The sequence below is a fragment of the Microtus pennsylvanicus genome, chromosome 14 (assembly GCF_037038515.1).
Source record: "Microtus pennsylvanicus isolate mMicPen1 chromosome 14, mMicPen1.hap1, whole genome shotgun sequence".
In the NCBI taxonomy this organism is placed as follows: Eukaryota; Metazoa; Chordata; class Mammalia; order Rodentia; family Cricetidae; genus Microtus; species Microtus pennsylvanicus.
The window spans coordinates 14,284,832-14,302,135 of NC_134592.1; the positions used below are offsets into that span (position 1 = coordinate 14,284,832).

The window sequence follows — 17,304 nt, forward strand, 5'->3', positions numbered from 1 at the left end:
ATGAGACACTCTGCTCCTGGCAGCACCAATCTACTTCAAGAGGAAGATGGGCATCAAAGAGGATCCTTATGGAGTTTGATAGTCATTTGGGCAAGAAACTGCTCTTGCCTGGACTATTGCATAAACTGGACACAGAGAACCCGCAGAGAGAGGACTACTGAACTTGCCTAAGGTGAGATGATCTTTCGGGGTTCCTGATTCATGAAAGAGTCTGCGAGACATTCTGCAGGACACAACAGATAGTGACTGAACTGACTTTGAATTTTCCTGCTTTATGGAAATGTCTCTGGATACCATGGGCCTGTAGGCTGAAGATGGATACCCCAACGGTACAGAGGAACTTTGGGTGACTGTCCAGGCAGTGAGATGTCTCTGTCATTTCTAGAGTTTTAAAAGTTGCTTTTTTCTTGTTTGCTTATGTAGTATTGTATCTTTCTGGAATCTTTGATGGAGTTAAGAATAGTTAGTTATAGTTATAGTTTTCCTTAGTTATGATAAAGATTATTGTAATTTTTACTTGATAACTGTTTTGTTATATGTAATTTTGCTATGTTAAAGTTAAAGCCTTTTTTTTTTAAACCGAAAAATCGGAAATGATGGAGGAAGGTCATTGGCTAATAAAGGAACTGCCTTGGCCCATATTATTGGTTAGGACATAGGTAGGTGGAGTAAACAGAACAGAATGCCGGGAGGAAGAGGAAGTGAGGTCAGACTCGACAGCTCTCCTCTCGGGAGCAGACGCCTCGGCAGAGACGCCATGCCCCGCTCCCAGGCAGACCCACGCGATGAAGCTCTGACCTAGAATCTTCCCTGTAAGACCAGTGCTCACAGATTATTAGAGATGGGTTGATTGGGATATTAAGAGGCAGGACCTCTTAATGAGCTGCAAGCTTTGCAGCTAAAGCTGAGTCAGGAAGCCTCTCTTAGAAGAGAGCGCTTGCTTGCCTCTAGCAAGCAGAGTAGACCCAAGAAATTGCCATAAGAAACATGCTTTACTCTATTCTTTTCCAAGCTTTCTCAGGCTTTCTGTGGACTCAGTTAGCCACACGTCTTGGGCGTCATTTGTAGTAATAAGGGAGCGGCGGCGGCGGGGCTGCGTCCCCAACACTGCAGCCGCCTGCTCGGCTAGCTTATGCCCCGAAATAATTACACAGACACTGTATTCTTTTAATCACTGCTTGGCCCTTAGCTCTAGCCCTTACTGGCTAATTCTGATATCCCAATCAACCCATCTCTAATAATCTGTGAGCACCGGTCTTACCGGGAAGATTCTAGGTCAGAGCTTCATCGCGTGGGTCTGCCTGGGAGCGGGGCATGGCGTCTCTGCCGAGGTGTCTGCTCCCAAGAGGAGAGCTGTCGAGTCTGACCTCACTTCCTCTTCCTCCCGGCATTCTGTTCTGTTTACTTCACCTACCTATGTCCTAACCAATGAAATGAGCCAAGGCAGTTCCTTTATTAGCCAATGACCTTCCTCCATCACATGATAAAAAAAAATTGGTAAAAGCAAGCACAAGTATCTGTACAAACACATATTTAACCAAAATATAACAGAAACACTCATGTCAATCTGGAACTGGTAACACAGCCTTCAAAATGTTCCTCTGTTGCCCACTCTGTATTTCTTGCACAATCAGCAAGCACCTCACATGGCTTTTGTTCTGTACTGGAGAAGTGAACCATGCCTAAATTCCCTTTCTGATCCTACCTGGATTAGGTGGCTGTCGTTTCCCATGACTCTAATCTCACTGCATGGTAACACAAAGAGATTCCCTAAAGGATCACATGACTCAAGACACAGTCTTCCTTCCCTCCACTGTAGAGAAGCAATCCAATTGTGCTTGGTTATCTGGACCAATCACTCCACCTAACACCGTTCCTCCATTATTAGACTTTTAGATAAAAGACATCAGAACCCCAAAGAGCCAGGTATATGTCAGAATATTCAGTGGAATGTTTGTTGTGCCTCCTGGCAGGAATAATTCTTCCCCAACATGCATAACTTCTAAATCAGCAGAATTTAAGTCATGAGAATAGAATTCAAAAACCATCATTTAGATCACTATGGGTCTTAGTGACAGTGTCCTTTGCTTTACAGAAGCTTCTCAGTTTCAGTAGGTCCCATTTATTCAATGTTGCCCTTAATGTCTGTGCTGCTGGGGTTATACCTAGGAAGCGATCGCCTATGCCCATATGGTGTAAGGTACTTCCCACTTTCTCTTCTATCAGTTTCAGTGTGTTCAGATTGATATTGAGGTCTTTGATCCATTTGGACTTGAGTTTTGTGCATGGTGATAGATATGGGTCTATTTTCATTCTTCTACAGGTTGACATCCAGTTGTGCCAGCACCATTTGTTGAAGATGCTTTCTTTCTTCCATTGTATACTTTTAGCTCCTTTATCAAAAATGAGGTATTCATAGGTTTGTGGGTTAAAATCCGGGTCTTCTATATGGTTCCATTGGTCAACTTCTCTGTTTTTATGCCAATATCACACTGTTTTCATTACTGTAGCTCTGTAATAGAGTTTGAAGTCAGGGATGGTAATGCCTCCAGAAGTTCATTTATTGTATAAGATTGTTTTGGCTATCCTGGGTTTTTTGTTTTTCCATATAAAGTTGATTATTGTCCTCTCAAGATCTGTGAAGAATTTTGATGGGACCTTGATGGGGATTGCATTGAATCTATAAATTGCCTTGGGTAGAATAGATCACTAGGGGTGATAGTGAGTGGAACCCTGCCTTTTCACTATTGGCTTCTGGACCTGTGGTTCCTGGCTATGGGACACACCATACTATATATTGAACAATGATTTAAAACACTTATCACCTTCTAGGGAATGTTGCCCAAGCCCTCTGAACTGTTGCCACATAATTGGCTCTGTAACTGTGTCTTCTAAAGGCCATTCCGTTTCTCTACCTGGCCAGCTGCTTCAAAATGGTGGGGAACATGATCAGGTCAGTGGATTCTTACTTCTCTGGCTCTGAAATGAGTTCCTTGATCAGAATCAATACTAAGTGGGATAACATCATAGTTGTTAAGACCTTCTGTAAGTCTACGAATGATTGTTTTTGGCAGAAGCAGTCTGCACAGAAAAAGCAAATCCATAACCAGAATAAGTACCTACTCCAGTGTCTTAGATTGGGATTCTATTGCTGTGAATATATTGCAGTGACTACAGCAACAATTATAAAGGAGAACATTTAATTAGACATGGCTTGCAGTTCAGAGTCTATTTTCAGCATGTCAGGGAAGTAGGGCAGTATTCAGGCAGACTTTGTACTGGAAAGAAGCTGAGAGTACTACATCTTGATCTGAAGACAGCAGGAAGTGACAGAGACATCTTCACCCAACAATGCCACACCAGCTGTAATAAGATCACACCTCCTCATAGTGCCACCCACTATGAGACAAGCATTCAAACACAGGATTCTGTTGGGGACAACCACCACATCCAGTAAGGACAAACTATTCTCCTATTCAAGAAAAAAGTGGTCAAATGTGGTTAACTTGCCAACAGGTCACTGGCTAGTTACCTACGAAAATAGTGAGCTATCTGGGTCTCAGTGTTGGTCTATGTTGCTAGCAGATCTGGCGTTCAGATGGAGCCAAGAAAGCCTTGCTGTCTGATGGTTCATGATATCAAACCTAAGCATAACCCTCATCCCTATCACCATGATTACTTTGTTCTTGGACCCTCTACATCCTGGTCTTATGCGAACTTGGCACACAGACAACTAAATTAAAAAAGGAAACTTTACTTTAAAATATGATTCCATAAGATCAGGATGTAAGAAATTTCTTAATTATATTTGACGAAGGAGGGCCCACACCACTGTTGGTGGTTTCTTCCCTGGGCTGGTGGTTCTGTCAGAAAGCAAACTGAGCAAGGCAGGGAAAGCAAGCCCATAAGCAGCACCTCTCCAGGACCTCTGATTCAGCTCCTGCCTTCAGGTTCTTTCCCTTTTTGAGCTCTTCTCCTAACATTCTGAAGTGATGAACAGCCATCTGGAGGTCAGAAGCCAAATAAACCCTTTTGTCCTCAACTTGCTTTTTGACTTACTGTTTCATCACAAACATAGAAAACCGTAAGTAATACAGGATGGAACCAGTGTAGCAGGGTATTGCCGTGACAGGCCTGATATGTTTTGGGAAGGATTATTGGACTTTGGATCTTGGACTAGAAAAGCCACTGGGTGCTGGGAACTCGGTGGGATGTTCTGTGGACACATGGCAGACAACAATGTCGAAAGCAGTGCAGCTGATGGAGGCCTGGCTTGGGAAGTTTCAGAAAGAAGTTTAAAGACTCAACAGGCACCCTTGGAGGAGCTAAATGACAGAAAAGGAAACAGAATTAATATGAAGGCAGCGTAGGGAACTTTGAACTGATTGAGTCTGTGTAGACTGAGGGTACTAGGTGCCCTTGACTGAGGTAGCTGACATTTCTGGGAAGGTTTGCATGGCTCCTGGTAAACAAAAATGCACCACAGGTGACCTTTCTCGTACATGGATCACCTGCATTAGGCCTCTTTTTACTCAACCAAAAGCCATCTTGTTAGGAGCAGCACCTCCATATTTGGGAAAGCAGCTTTGGATCTAATCCCAACCTGCAGAGTCTCTAACCACACTGTGACTCAAAAAACCACAGCTCTGAAACTAAAGAGAATGAGAGGTCCTTTCTTCTAGAGCCATTGTGTGTGAAAAGCATTCTGAGAACACAGATTTAGGTTAACCAATTTCTTGTGCCAACATGGAAGCAGTTTCGCGAGAACTTTATAGCTTAACCAAATGAAGCAGTTAACAAATCAAGGCAAGTTCAAAATGCAGGAGCGAGAACCTCCGAGAGGCAGGTGTATCAAGATGGGGGAAGCCTCTCTGCAGGCTGAAGATGCTGTCTGCTGGCATTCTTAGGGTTTGTAGGATGTCTATAATTAATAGAGTGTATTGTCACAAGGTTAAATTCTGACACAGAAGGAGGCAAACATGGCTGTCCAGGGAGGCAGCACTTGAGGAGTCAGAGAAAAAGAATATAAGAATGTAGATTCCAGAAATAAAAATGTAGAAATAAAGAAATATAAAGTTATTCTACTAGGAGAGTAAGAACAGATTGTCAGCAGCTTTCTCAGTAGGCCAAATATTAACTATCAACACGGGTTATTTTGATTTACAACCCATAGCTCTATTTACAAGTCCAAAGCATCTCTCTGCAAACTGAGAGTTAGCCTACGAATATGAGCTGAGTTAACTTGCGGGAAATAGATAAATGACCTTTGGGTTATGCATTATCCCTGCTATCTGAAACTGGCAGCATCAAAGGGGGAGCACAGGGCTTCAGTAAACTGCCTGGGAGTACCAAGAAAGTCAACAGATTAAGTACAAATTAGTTTAACTAAATAACCTTGTTAATGGAGATTGTAAAATAAGTCAATCTGTATCTGAGCTTTACCATGAGATTGTAAAAATTTCTTTGTTTCGACCTCTTGCTTAGTGCCCCTACTATAAAAAGGTGGGTTCAGAAAGCAGTCTTTGCAACAGCCTTACAAATTCCATCTCAGGCTGTGGTCTCTGCTAGCTGATAAGCTTTTTGTGCGCCATGGAGATTTTTTCGTTTTAACTTTTTAACTTTTCCTTTAATTTGCTTTCTAGAATAAAGTTTGCTTCTGGTTTTTAGACTTTAGTTGTCTGTCCCATCTTTACACAACCCCCCTGAACCCAACACCCTTAGCCTCTGTTCCTGCAATGTTCCCATCTCTCTCCAGTACTGAAACTCAGATCAGTCATCCAGGATCTCCAGACACAGACTTTTCTCAGGGATTCCCCTTCAAGCCAGACAAGGCAGCTTCCCCTCAGATGTCTGATGCCAAAGAGGACACAGGGACTTTCTATTTAGATTATGCTCATTGCTACCAGACAGGACGGTTACAAGGATGCAGGATTGGTTTGTCAGTATTGAGGCCAGTGTTTATTAATGTGTGACTTTCCTTAAAAAAGTCAGGGAACACGGTCACAGAGTTTTTTCTTTTCAGAGTGACTTAGAAATACAGAACAAATGTTAGCTGCAGCCCACCCAGATAAGAATTGGGGTGGGGATCTGCACACTCTCATTGCTCCTGAATGCCCTGAATATTCAGTAAGCTTGTTTACAATACCTTTGGGCAATGTCCCATCAGGTGGCTCTGCTAGCTGAAACTTGAAATGCCCATTACCAGAAATCCTTCTATCTGCCCATTTCCAGTCTGAGCACACAGCGCAGCTTGTGTGTGCCAGCATTTCCCAAGAAGAGGGAGGAGTCCATGGTGGGAATAAATAGGCATCAGTGTGCAAAGGACAGCACCAAGCAGTAGGAAGGCAGCAACGACCAACATCAGAACTCAGTTGTCCCAGGAGCTGGCAACAGGCATCAGCGCTCAGGTAATGTCAAGAATTCCTTGCCTTTGGGAACAGAGGATTGACCTTCCCAGGACTGTGTGGGTCTGGTGATGACCTGGAGTCTTGGTTTGGAGGAGGGGTGATGAGTTGTTCCTGGGTCACTGAAGTGGAATCAGGGGACATTGCTGGGATGCACATAAATCTTCTCCCAGTATGGGCCTTCCTGTTTATGGAAGATGCAGGCACAATGTACATTGCTCCTGTAGACAGAATGGAGCCTGCTCCTTTCAGCACTCCACAGGGTGTACTGAGACCTTGTCTTTCTTGCTTGGGGCTAAAGAAGCTAAGGAGAGACAGGAAAGTGCCCCTGAAGGAGTTGACTTCCCCGCCATGCTTACAGTTGACAGGAGATGCCTTAAGGTCAGGAACCCAGTTACCTTGTAGGTCCCATGACCAAGCAGATGGTCTTCAGCCTCATCTATGAAAGGGAGAAAGCAATGGCTCAGGCACTGATCCAGGCCTCCTGCTGCACACATGGAGCAGCCCCTTTCCTCTGGAAACAATTCTGACACAAAATAGTGTTCAGTGCTTCTCCAAAGAAATGCTTGCATCTGTAGGAAGTAAGCATGGAGTAAAGGCAGCCAACTAACTGAAGTCCCCGGCTCATCTTCAGAAGAGTACCAGCCCTGGGGACAAGCAGCTTAGCTCCAGCCTTCTTCACTCTGCCCCCTCCAACTCCTTCTGTGCTTGTCTAGTCTTCTCTCCCCTCCACCTTCCATTTGGCTCCTCCTCCCTCCCTGGCTTTTCCTCCTACTATCTTGCTGCCCCCCTTTCTTCCACTTTCTCACTCCTTGATTCCTCCATTTCTCCTCTGTTTCCTCCCTCCCCTTCTTCCTCTCCCTTCCATGTATTTACCGTCCACTTTCCTTTGGACACCTGAGCAAAGGGACAGAGGCTAAAGGTGGGTGCCTTTGTTTACCATGATCAGAGGTCATCAACTGTAATTTTTTAGGATGCCTGTTGCCCCCACTCTAGTGGCATATGAAAGCATAGTCCTCTAGACATTCCCTACAACAATCCCTTTTATACCCATAATAAGTCAGATAATTGTGAAAATCGAACCTGTGTCACTCACCATGCTGCCCAGAGAGGTCCACCCAGTGGCTTGCTACCACACAGCCATCCAAAGAGCAAAAATCAAATCTAGTCCAGGTGTCATCTTTCTTCCCACCAGCAACCCTTTCAAGCCTGAGGTGCAAACCACCCTGTTTCCCCAAGCAGCACTAAAAGAACCTTCCGTATTTGTCCTTTTCCCCCCTGTTCCCAAGGGTGCCAAGGCTGTGTCACCACACCAGATGTCTTCAGGACTACATCTCAATTTTTCTTCGCCAGGCTCAGCTTCATGTACCAGATTCAGTAAAGGGCCTTGGGTATTCCCATACTCACCAAGAGGATCTGTTAAGTCCTCTGCCAACTACTGCTGAAAGGGCCCTAAGTGTAGTGTGGGAGATGCAAAAAACGAGAGTTCCCATCTAATGCATCTTTCTGCAGAGAGAGAATGAGAGAAGGCATTCTGATCAGACAGGGCTCAGCCCACCCCACACCCTGCTGCACTTCTGGCTTGCTCTGTGACTGGGGATGTCCATGGCCCACTCTGGATCTTGGTTCTCTGTAGGGTGATTCCCTGCTGCAACTGCACTTCCTTCAGTGCTGATAACAGGGAGCACATGACAAGGCGCTGCCATCTGCAGGGCCAGAGCACCTCCATAGCACCTTCAAGGAGGCAGCAGGGGCTGCAGAGCAAGGCCAAATGCAGCCCTATGGGAGAACACAGAGGTGCTCATAGCAGCATCTGACCCTCACAAAATCAAAAGGTCTTTCTTTTCAGCCTGGAGAACAGAGAAGATGATGGTCCCACTTGTAGCTCTGGGGCTCCTGATGGCAGGGATCTGCCCTGATGTTAGCTGCCAACAGGATGGCACACCGGGAAGTAATACTGAACTTCAGGAAGGCCAAATAAATGGGACACAAGTGGACAGTCCTGCACTGGCCTCAACCAACACTGACTTCGCCTTCAGCCTCTACAAGGAGCTGGCTTTGAAGAATCCAGGTAAAAACATCGTCTTCTCCCCACTCAGCATCTCAGCTGCCTTGGCTGTCCTGTCCCTGGGAGCAAACGACAACACTCTGCAAGAGATTCTAGAAGGTCTCAAGTTCAATCTCACAGAGACCCCTGAGGCAGAAATACACCGGGGATTTGGGCAGCTCTTCCTCATGCTCAGCCAGCCTGGGGACCAAGTGCAGATCAGCACAGGCAATGCCATGTTTGTTGAAAAGCACCAGCAGATCCTGGCAGAGTTCAAGGAGAAGGCAAGGGCGCTGTACCAGGCTGAGGCCTCAAGTGTCGACTTCCAGCAGGCTCACGAGGCCAAAAAGCTCATCAATGACTATGTGAGGAATCAGACCCAGGAGAAGATTAAAGAACTGATCTCAGACCTGGATGAGGACACAGTAATGGTGCTGGTGAACTACTTCTACTTTAAAGGTGAGGATAGGCACAGGGTGGTGAGTGGAGGGAAAAGATATTGACTGGGAACTTTGTATCCATACACTGACCCCTTAAAAGGAGAAACTCACAACCTGGTATATGGGTGACTCATATCTCTCTACCCACAGCCCCTACTTCTCCCCTAGGGATTTTTGGACATAGTTGTGGTTCCTGGCACATGCTCATCAGAAGACCTGAGGTCTTCAGTCTAAGAGTGTTGAATTTGACTGTGACTTAAACTTACTCACTAGCAGAATGAATAGATCCCGAGTCCAGTCCTTCCTGAGTATGCAGAAGCTGTGATTTCTCCCTGCAGAGACCGGGTCCCTTATTCTACCCACTCCAGCATCTCTAATATGCTCCTGTAGAAGGAGTCCATCCCTGCTGGAGAGTCTGTTCCTAGGAGGGTTCCAGTGTGCTGGGGACTCCATGACCTAAGGAATGTGCCTGCCCACACCTAAGAGAGGAAAGTAGCATAGCCCATAAGCCCTGAAGAGCCCTGCAGACCTTTTCCATGCAGGACCTCTCCCTTGAGACATTTGTGGAATGAGCTGGACCTGGGCTGGGAAAGCAGGGATGCAGGAGACTAATAAGAGGGCAGTGTCAGCCAAGACATGTTTAGTGCATGGGTGCTTCGGGAATTCTGCTTCTGCAAACTAACAAACCCAACAGCCTGAAGGTCAGAATCCCCAAGACACATGTCGGGGCCAATGCGTCTGAAGAGAATGGGTGCAAGGGAGTTGGGAGACACAGCTGGAGTTGTAATGGCTAAGGATAGTGAGGGGACCTCCAGAGCCTACACCCACAACACCCTGCCTGATAGAGACCAGGGCCCAAGGTGACAGCACAGAACTGGTGCCTGACAGAAGTCCTGATATAATCAGATAGGGGTGGATCTGGGTTAGATTACAGATAGTCCAGGGCAGGCTGTGAGACCATGGGCAGAAAATCAAGGTGGCCATGGACAGAATCAAGGACTAGGAGGACAGAGGACATGAAGACAAGTTGGCGGCCAAGCTGCTGCGAGCTGGGAATGGTGGAAGCAGAGTGATGGCCTGAAGGATGGCTGGGTTGTCTTTCTAAGCCCAGGACCCTAGAACCAAGATTGCTTGTCTGTGAAATGGGGATGCTTGTTTAGGCTACTAGATCCCAGCCCAAGAGGTTGTTTTAGTACCAAGTCCTTCAGGGTGAGTTGGTAATGGGAACATAAACTAAGAATTCAAGGTAAGTCAGGACAGGATATTGTGGAGGTGGCCATAGCCCCTGTGTGAGCTGTGGACATATTATTCACATTTAGCCCACAATCTGTGAATTCAGGGATTGCTCATGGTGTAAGAGAATTCAGTCTGTTTTGTCTTGTTTTTTCTAAAACCTGTTCCAAAAGCCATTGCCTTTAGACATGGTTTCTCCTGAGGAAGAAGGGGTCCCCAACTCTCCCCACAAAGCAATGGCCCCACTGTCATCTCATGGTTCTCCTACACTAGCCGTGCCCAGAACCCTAAGAGTTGCTCAGGAACTCAAGTAGGAAGGTTTTGGTTTTGAATTTCCTCTTTCCAAACCAAGCTTGGAGTTTCTTCTCACCTCTGGGAGCTTGTCCACGTACAAGGGTTTTTTTTTTTTTCCAATCCAGCATCCCCCGCCCTGAATTGTTGAAAATGGATTGATGGCTGTCACAACTTAGAAGCTGAGCAGAAATAGGATAGAGGTGCAGTCTCTCAGTTACTGATGACCCCTTTCATCTTTAGGAAAATGGAAGACGCCCTTTGAACCTCGAGATACTTTAGAGTCCATGTTCCACTTGAACAACACGAAATCTGTGGAGGTGCCCATGATGAAGATTAAGGAGCTGACCACACCCTACTTCCGGGATGAGGATCTGTCCTGCACCGTGGTGGAGCTGAAGTACACAGGCAATGCCAGCGCCCTGTTCATCCTTCCTGATGAAGGCAGGATGCAGCAAGTGGAAGCCAACCTGAAACCAGAGACCCTGAGGAAGTGGAGGGACTCTCTGAGTTCCAGGTGTGTGTCTGCAGGACCCAGATCTTGTATGCCTCCCCAGCCTAGTCTCTGCCCAGTGTCCCTGTACCTCAGAATCTCACTAATACCTGTATAATGGTTGGAGAGTAGGCAGGGGCAGGAGGAGTGCAGGTGAGTTTCCCTCTGCAGACTAGAGAGTTGAGGGAATTTTACTGTTGTTTTTGTTGTTCACAAGATGACATCACCCGGGGCAGGATCTGAGGATTCTTCTGTGTCTACCAGGCTGTAGTTATAAACAAACTCGAATGGGTTTTGGAAGGCAGAGGGAGTGAGGGTGAGATGACATCAGCTCTGAGAATCAGCTCTGCCCTGTGCACCATCTCATCCCATCTCATTACTAATTCATTCACCTGTAGTGCAATGATGACTTGAAGACCTACTGTGTGACGTGTTCTGATTTAGATCCATAGAATATATCAGAGATTAAATTTCTTATCAATGTGGGGTCATCTTACAATTGAGGAAGAGAGGGGGGAGAGCTAGGTTCAGATGGGGTGTGCAGATGGAAATAGGTAAATCATTAGATGAGGTCTGTGGGTCCACACGACAAGGGAAGGACTGCATTTTGTGGTTCTGGGAGGAAAGCATTTTTGGAAAGAAAACAGCTGGTACCATGCCTTGCTGTCTTGCTTTAGGAAATCCTAGAGCCAGTAGCCCTTAAGTTATCAGCCCACTGGGGCGTGGCCTCTTATACTATTTATGCCAATGTAAAGTGTGCATCTGGCTTCTTTTTCGGCTGCTGGATTCAGCTGGAGTTCTCCGCTCCAGCAGAGGATATTGATTTGTGAGTCTTACTCTAAATATTTAACCATCTATTATTCTCAGTTCTGAGCTAGTGTGGGATTTCTTTTAAGCGTCCTTCACTACCTTTCCAGCATCATTGGAAAATTAATGCAACAGGAAAAACAAAATTATGTCGTGTAGGCACGAATGGAAAGAGAGCTTTTCCTGCTGAGAGGACAGTGCATACATGTGGCCTAGCTAGAGTGTGGTTTGAGGGGGAACATTTCTCTTTCCATTCTCAGGATGATGGAGCTCTCCCTGCCCAAATTCTCGATCTCTACTGACTACAACTTGGAGGGCATCCTTCCACAGCTGGGCATCAGGGAAGTCTTCTCCACACAGGCTGACCTGTCTGGGATCACAGGGACAAAGGACCTGATTGTCTCTCAGGTAAGGCAAGACACACTGGGTTGTTCCCATTGGTGCCTGAATGTGAGTGATGAAGGCCAAGTGTATGGAAGACGACAAATGTGTGAGAACATCTACATTTCTGAGATTCCCTCATCCTATGAGGTCAGATTGCAGCCTAGATACATATATTATGCTGGATGCCAAGTAGTCAATCCCTGCTCAGCCCCCTGAACAAATCTCGCCGAGAATCATTGTTGGAAAGGAGCCTGTGCTTGGTCTTAGACCATCACTTGCACCAACCAGTGCTGTTGAGCAGATGCCACCCACATTCCACTGCAGGAAAAACCACTTCCAGTCTCAACTTCTTCACTGCACAGCTGGCCCAGAACTTCTGGATTAGCACACAGAACCATATCAGTAAAGGGAATACCAAGGACTGGAAGGCAGTTGTATTTTTAAAAAAAAAACTTAAGAAAAGGTGAGAAGATGACTTGGGTCTTCACACTACATTCCCAGATGCACAGCCTGGCAATGCCTAGTTTCCTCTCCAGTGCCCACTCAGATTCCCGGGCTCTGATCTGGGGTATGGCAGTCTGGGAAAGAGAATCCAGACTATGATTACTACTGCTGTGTGTCCCAAAGACTCTGGAGCAGGAGGGATGCTGAAACCTGCACTGGCTAACAGCACACTAGATATTCCCGGTGAATCTCATGAGAAGCTGTCTGTGGAGTAAGGACAGGCAGTGCCTATACCCATCCTGCAGTGATTACTGGGATTCAGGGCTGCAGAGATTCTCAGAGATCCAGGACGTGTGTCATCTCACACCCTGAGCAGAGACTTGGAAACAAAGGGGTAGAGCTCATGGCAGGAACAAACGCTCACCAGTGTCTGAGGCCAGCAGTCAATGCTTGCTCCAGGAATCTCCTCTGCTGCCCTCCCTGGTCTCCAGTGAGTGATGTCTTTCTCCTACAGGTGGTCCACAAGGCTGTGCTGGACGTGGCTGAGACAGGCACAGAAGCAGCGGCTGCCACGGGAGTGGTGATTAAAACGAAAATGCTTCCAAATATGAATATGTTGAAAGTGAATTTCAACAGGCCATTCCTGATGATTATCTCTGATAGAAATACCCAAAGTTCACTTTTTTTGGCCAAAGTCACAAATCCCAAGGAAAACTAGAGCTTCCTAAGTGGTGATGCTTCCTCCTGGGAGCCAGGGATTAAGCCTGTATGTGGGTCTCTATGTGCATTTTGGTCTCCATGCTCTGATTGGTTGTACGTGCCTGAGTGGACAGTGGCAGTGACTAACTGTGTGACTCCACCATGCACAGGGCCTGTGGACAGACAGTCTCAGACTCCCCATAATCTTGGCTGCACTATATCATATTTCTTAGACTGAACTCTGACTCTGTGGCTCCTCCCTGCTGCCTCTCTTGTATGAGCCTCTACACAAAGCCTGGGCCCTGGCAGGAAGGCTCAGCCCCTACCTGTGCTATGGTTATATCTGCTTTAAGCTTCCACAGGCTTCATGGGATGATTCAAGCTATAGACTCATTCTGTGGACCTCAGGCTCAGAACTGAGAAGGGAACCTGCTGTCTTCTCTGTGTTTCCAGCATCTGAAACCAGTGTGTGCCCAGTTCTTGCCTCAAACTTTTCCTCACCCAGGCTCTGCCACCCAGTGTCCCTTCAGGGGCTCCTGGGCCTGCCCACATCTGGCACTGTTGTGGAGAACCTTCTTCTGCATGGAGTCAATTGGTCAGCTCAGCTCCTTTCATCTACTCTATCCACTTGGAGCAGAGGAGCCTTTTCCTAGGTTTCCCACTGGCCAACAACAAACAATGGATGCCACCCCTTCCTTACCCAAAATGCAGGACTTTCACAAAATGCAATAAATGTATAACTGCACATAAGTGACCAGGCTGTGTTCACTCAGCTTCAATTGGCAGAGGTGTGGCTCTAGTGACAACAGATTAGTAGAAATTGTCACTACAGTCTCTGACTTTGGTGATGAAAGTCTAACCTACATGTTATTATAAGTTGTTGTGGTTTTTTTTCATGGATGAGAAAACTGAGAAACAGAGAGGCTTAGTCATCTTCCCATGACATCACAGCTAAACATAGTGCATTTGGGGATGTTATTCCAAGAGTCCTGATGCCACAGAAACAGTTTTCCCAAAAGCCGGGGTATGATGTCCAAGGCTTCACCATGGTGCTGGGCAGGTGGATCATAAAACAAGGCTCTGGATGCATCACAGAGAGCACCCAAATGAGTCTATATATCAGGTGACATCTGTCAGGAGGTCAGAAGAGGATAAGCAGGTGATCGGGTGACCAGAAAAAAAGATTTTACAGGGCATAGAGCATGCGGCATTTCTAAGAATCATGGGTCTTTAGCAAAAGAAAAAACAGTCAACAGATGGCGAAGAGACTGGCCCTGAGAGGATCCTGAAAGAGCTCAGAACTACAGGGAGCTCTGGAGGGGTGAATCGCTGCTCCTGTTTAGGGAGCATCTTAACTGTTCATGGATATAGGACAGAACACTGCTCTGGGAAGATGTAGCCATTGTCACCAAGGAGAGTTATAAGGAACACCATGCCACATCTGGAGAGGAGAGTGGGTGATTCAGCTAAAAGATTAGCTGGTTTTGTGCCTAGATAGAGGACAAGAGGAGACCAAGGTTCATTGGGTTGGGGTGCTTGGTGTTCATGAAGAATCTGTGATCCATTAAACAGTGCTAGAGGCCTGAACAGAGAGGGAAAGTTGGATGTACAATTTGAAACATACATGAGTCTCAACCTCCTAAGAACAGGCATTGAGCAGGTAGACATGTAGTTAGAGAAAATTACAGCCTGGGGTCACCACAGATTTATGTTCCCATTTGAGAACAAAAGTATCAAATCATTGGAACCATGGAGTAATAATAAGGGGCACAGGTATTGAAATCAGTCATGTCGCAACAATTCCAATATGTCCAACAATCATTCTAGCCCCTGAGGTAATTTCCTCATGTATTTTATGGGCACTGGCATAAGTCAGCTGCATCCCTCCATCCCTCTTGGCTTCAACCCTGGTATCTAAGGAGCCTGGTGCTGAGTACATCTAATTTTGCCTGTAGCTGGGACCTAATACTGGGGGGGAGTCTGAGTCTAGGACACAGATACCGAGAATGGGGAAGGGCATGTTTACAGTAGCGATCTCAGACACCTGTCATCCAAACTAAACTCAGGGCAAAGTGTCTCAGGGTGACCCACCTTATGCGAAGGTCTCCAAGGGAAGCTACTGTGAACTGCCTGATTTGCAGATCACAGACCAGCCCCAGAGCCTTCAGAGAGGATGCTGAGCTGCCATCCAGCTGGCTGCCTCCCTGTGTTTTCTGTTGTTACTGAGGACCACTGGGCAGACAGTATATAGGGGGGGGGGTGTCAGTTAGCCTTTTATTATGGGGGCAGCACATCTGAGGAAACCCACTGAGGGAAGCAAAGGTTTGGATTGAATCACAGCTTCAGAGACTTCAGGCCAGGGTCTGCTGGCTTCTTTACTTTGAGCCTGAGGCAAGTGAAGCTGTGTGCATGAAAAACACTATCAAGAGGATGAGGGCTTAGGACATTATCCAACCAGTGAGATCACTTGGCTTGGCTCAGCATTAACTGGTCTCTGATCCTGGGATCCTGCAGTGTTGGCAGTCAACAATGGTGCCCACCTCAGCAGATGCTGGTAAGCATGGAACAAGGTCAGAGTCAAGAAGGACAGAGCAACAGCGGTGGTCATCATTGTGTCTGTGGGGACAGAGAAAGAAGGGCAAGAAGCAGGCTTCTGCCTAGGGAAGAATCCACAGTAAGACACTGCTGTGGTGTTAAAATGATCCACACAAGACACTTATTGACAACAATGCAATTAATGGTTTAAGTATTTTTATTAAAGATCCCAGCAAGAGCATGTTTATGCCTGTGAAAATCTGTAAGAGCCCAAGCTCAGAAGCACAGCATGTTGGAAGGTAATAACTACAATGAACATAATATACATTCATGCTAGATGCAGGTCAGAGTAATCTGAAATGTTCCTTCCTGGCAGAGCAGAGTATTTATCTCAATTATAGCATAACAGTTAATGTAGGTCTACAACAGCCAAGGGTAGGTGCCTAGTCCAAAGGTCAGAACTGACCGCGAGTTGCTGGTCTGTGTCTAGCATGATAAGCATTAGAGCTGGAAGTCGGGCTGTCCTGTGCCGCCACCACCACAGCACCACACAGCCTCGGAGAAGCTACATGTAAAGAGGAAATTCTTAAAGGTCTCTGCAGGAAGTAGGGATGGACAAAGGAGTGGGCAGTTCGTGGATGTCTTAGGTCTGTTCCACTGCTGCGATGAAAGAAACGCCAAGGCTAAAATGGAATTTTGGGAGGAGAGAAATTCTCTGTCTTACTTTTGCACAGCAGTTTTTATCATTGCAAGAAATTAGGACAGAAACCCAAACAGGGCAGCATTTTGAAGTCAGGAGCTGATGTTGAGGCCATGAAGGGCGCTTCCTATTGGCTAACAGGGCTTGCTCAGCCTGCTTTCATACAGAACACGGGACCACCAACCAAAACATCACACCAACCACCATGGGCATTGCCCTCCCCTTCCATAACTAATTAAAAATTGCAGGCTGGTCCTCGGCCTCCACTATGGAGTCATTGTCTCAACTGAGGAGCCTTCCTCTCAGATGACCATAGATTGTGTAATGTTGATGTAAACCCAGCAAACACACTGACTGAGAGAAAAAGCTGGAGAGGCAGACTCCAAACTCAGACTTGACTACTCGGTGGGTATAACACAATTAATGAAAATCCAGAGGCAAATATTGGGGTTCAAGATGAAGGTCAGAAAGCAAAAGGGTCAGACATTGGCTCTTACCTCTACCCCAATCTGAAATGGCCATCCATCATCCAGGAATCTCAGCCTGAGACTGTGTAAAAGAGCTGTCTCCCCACATCTTATATTCTAGGACTGGGATTAAAGGCATGCACCACAACTGCCTGACTTCTATTTCAAACTAGTGTGGCTGTTGAGATTACAGGTGTGTGTCACCACTGCCTGGTCTATACAGCTGACCAATGGGGCTGCTTTACTCTCTATTCTTCAGGCAAGCTTAAGTTATTAAAATACAAATGAAATATCACTACAACAGGGGAATAAAGAGGGCCAGGGCCAGCAGAAGCAAATGATTGGCACACAAGAGTGTCA

At 46.3% G+C, this 17,304-nt stretch overlaps 1 protein-coding gene across 1 annotated transcript; it reads left to right on the forward strand.

The window, feature by feature from the left end:
- Positions 1–6,328: 6,328 nt before the first annotated feature.
- Positions 6,329–13,990, forward strand: LOC142834635 (serine protease inhibitor A3C-like). The gene is made up of 5 exons (XM_075947428.1): positions 6,329–6,407; positions 8,254–8,910; positions 10,659–10,932; positions 11,976–12,123; positions 13,058–13,990. The coding sequence occupies exons 2-5, from the start codon at positions 8,271–8,273 to the stop codon at positions 13,259–13,261; spliced, it is 1,266 nt and encodes a 421-aa protein (XP_075803543.1). The 5' UTR covers positions 6,329–6,407; positions 8,254–8,270; the 3' UTR covers positions 13,262–13,990.
- Positions 13,991–17,304: the final 3,314 nt, after the last annotated feature.

Excerpts from the sequence above, each read along its gene's own strand:
- LOC142834635 (XM_075947428.1), top strand. The coding sequence starts at position 8,271 with ATGATGGTCCCACTTGTAGCTCTGGGGCTCCTGATGGCAGGGATCTGC. Across the intron at positions 8,911-10,658 it reads GAACTACTTCTACTTTAAAG|GAAAATGGAAGACGCCCTTT; the intron begins GTGAGGATAGGC and ends TTTCATCTTTAG. Across the intron at positions 10,933-11,975 it reads AGGGACTCTCTGAGTTCCAG|GATGATGGAGCTCTCCCTGC; the intron begins GTGTGTGTCTGC and ends TTCCATTCTCAG.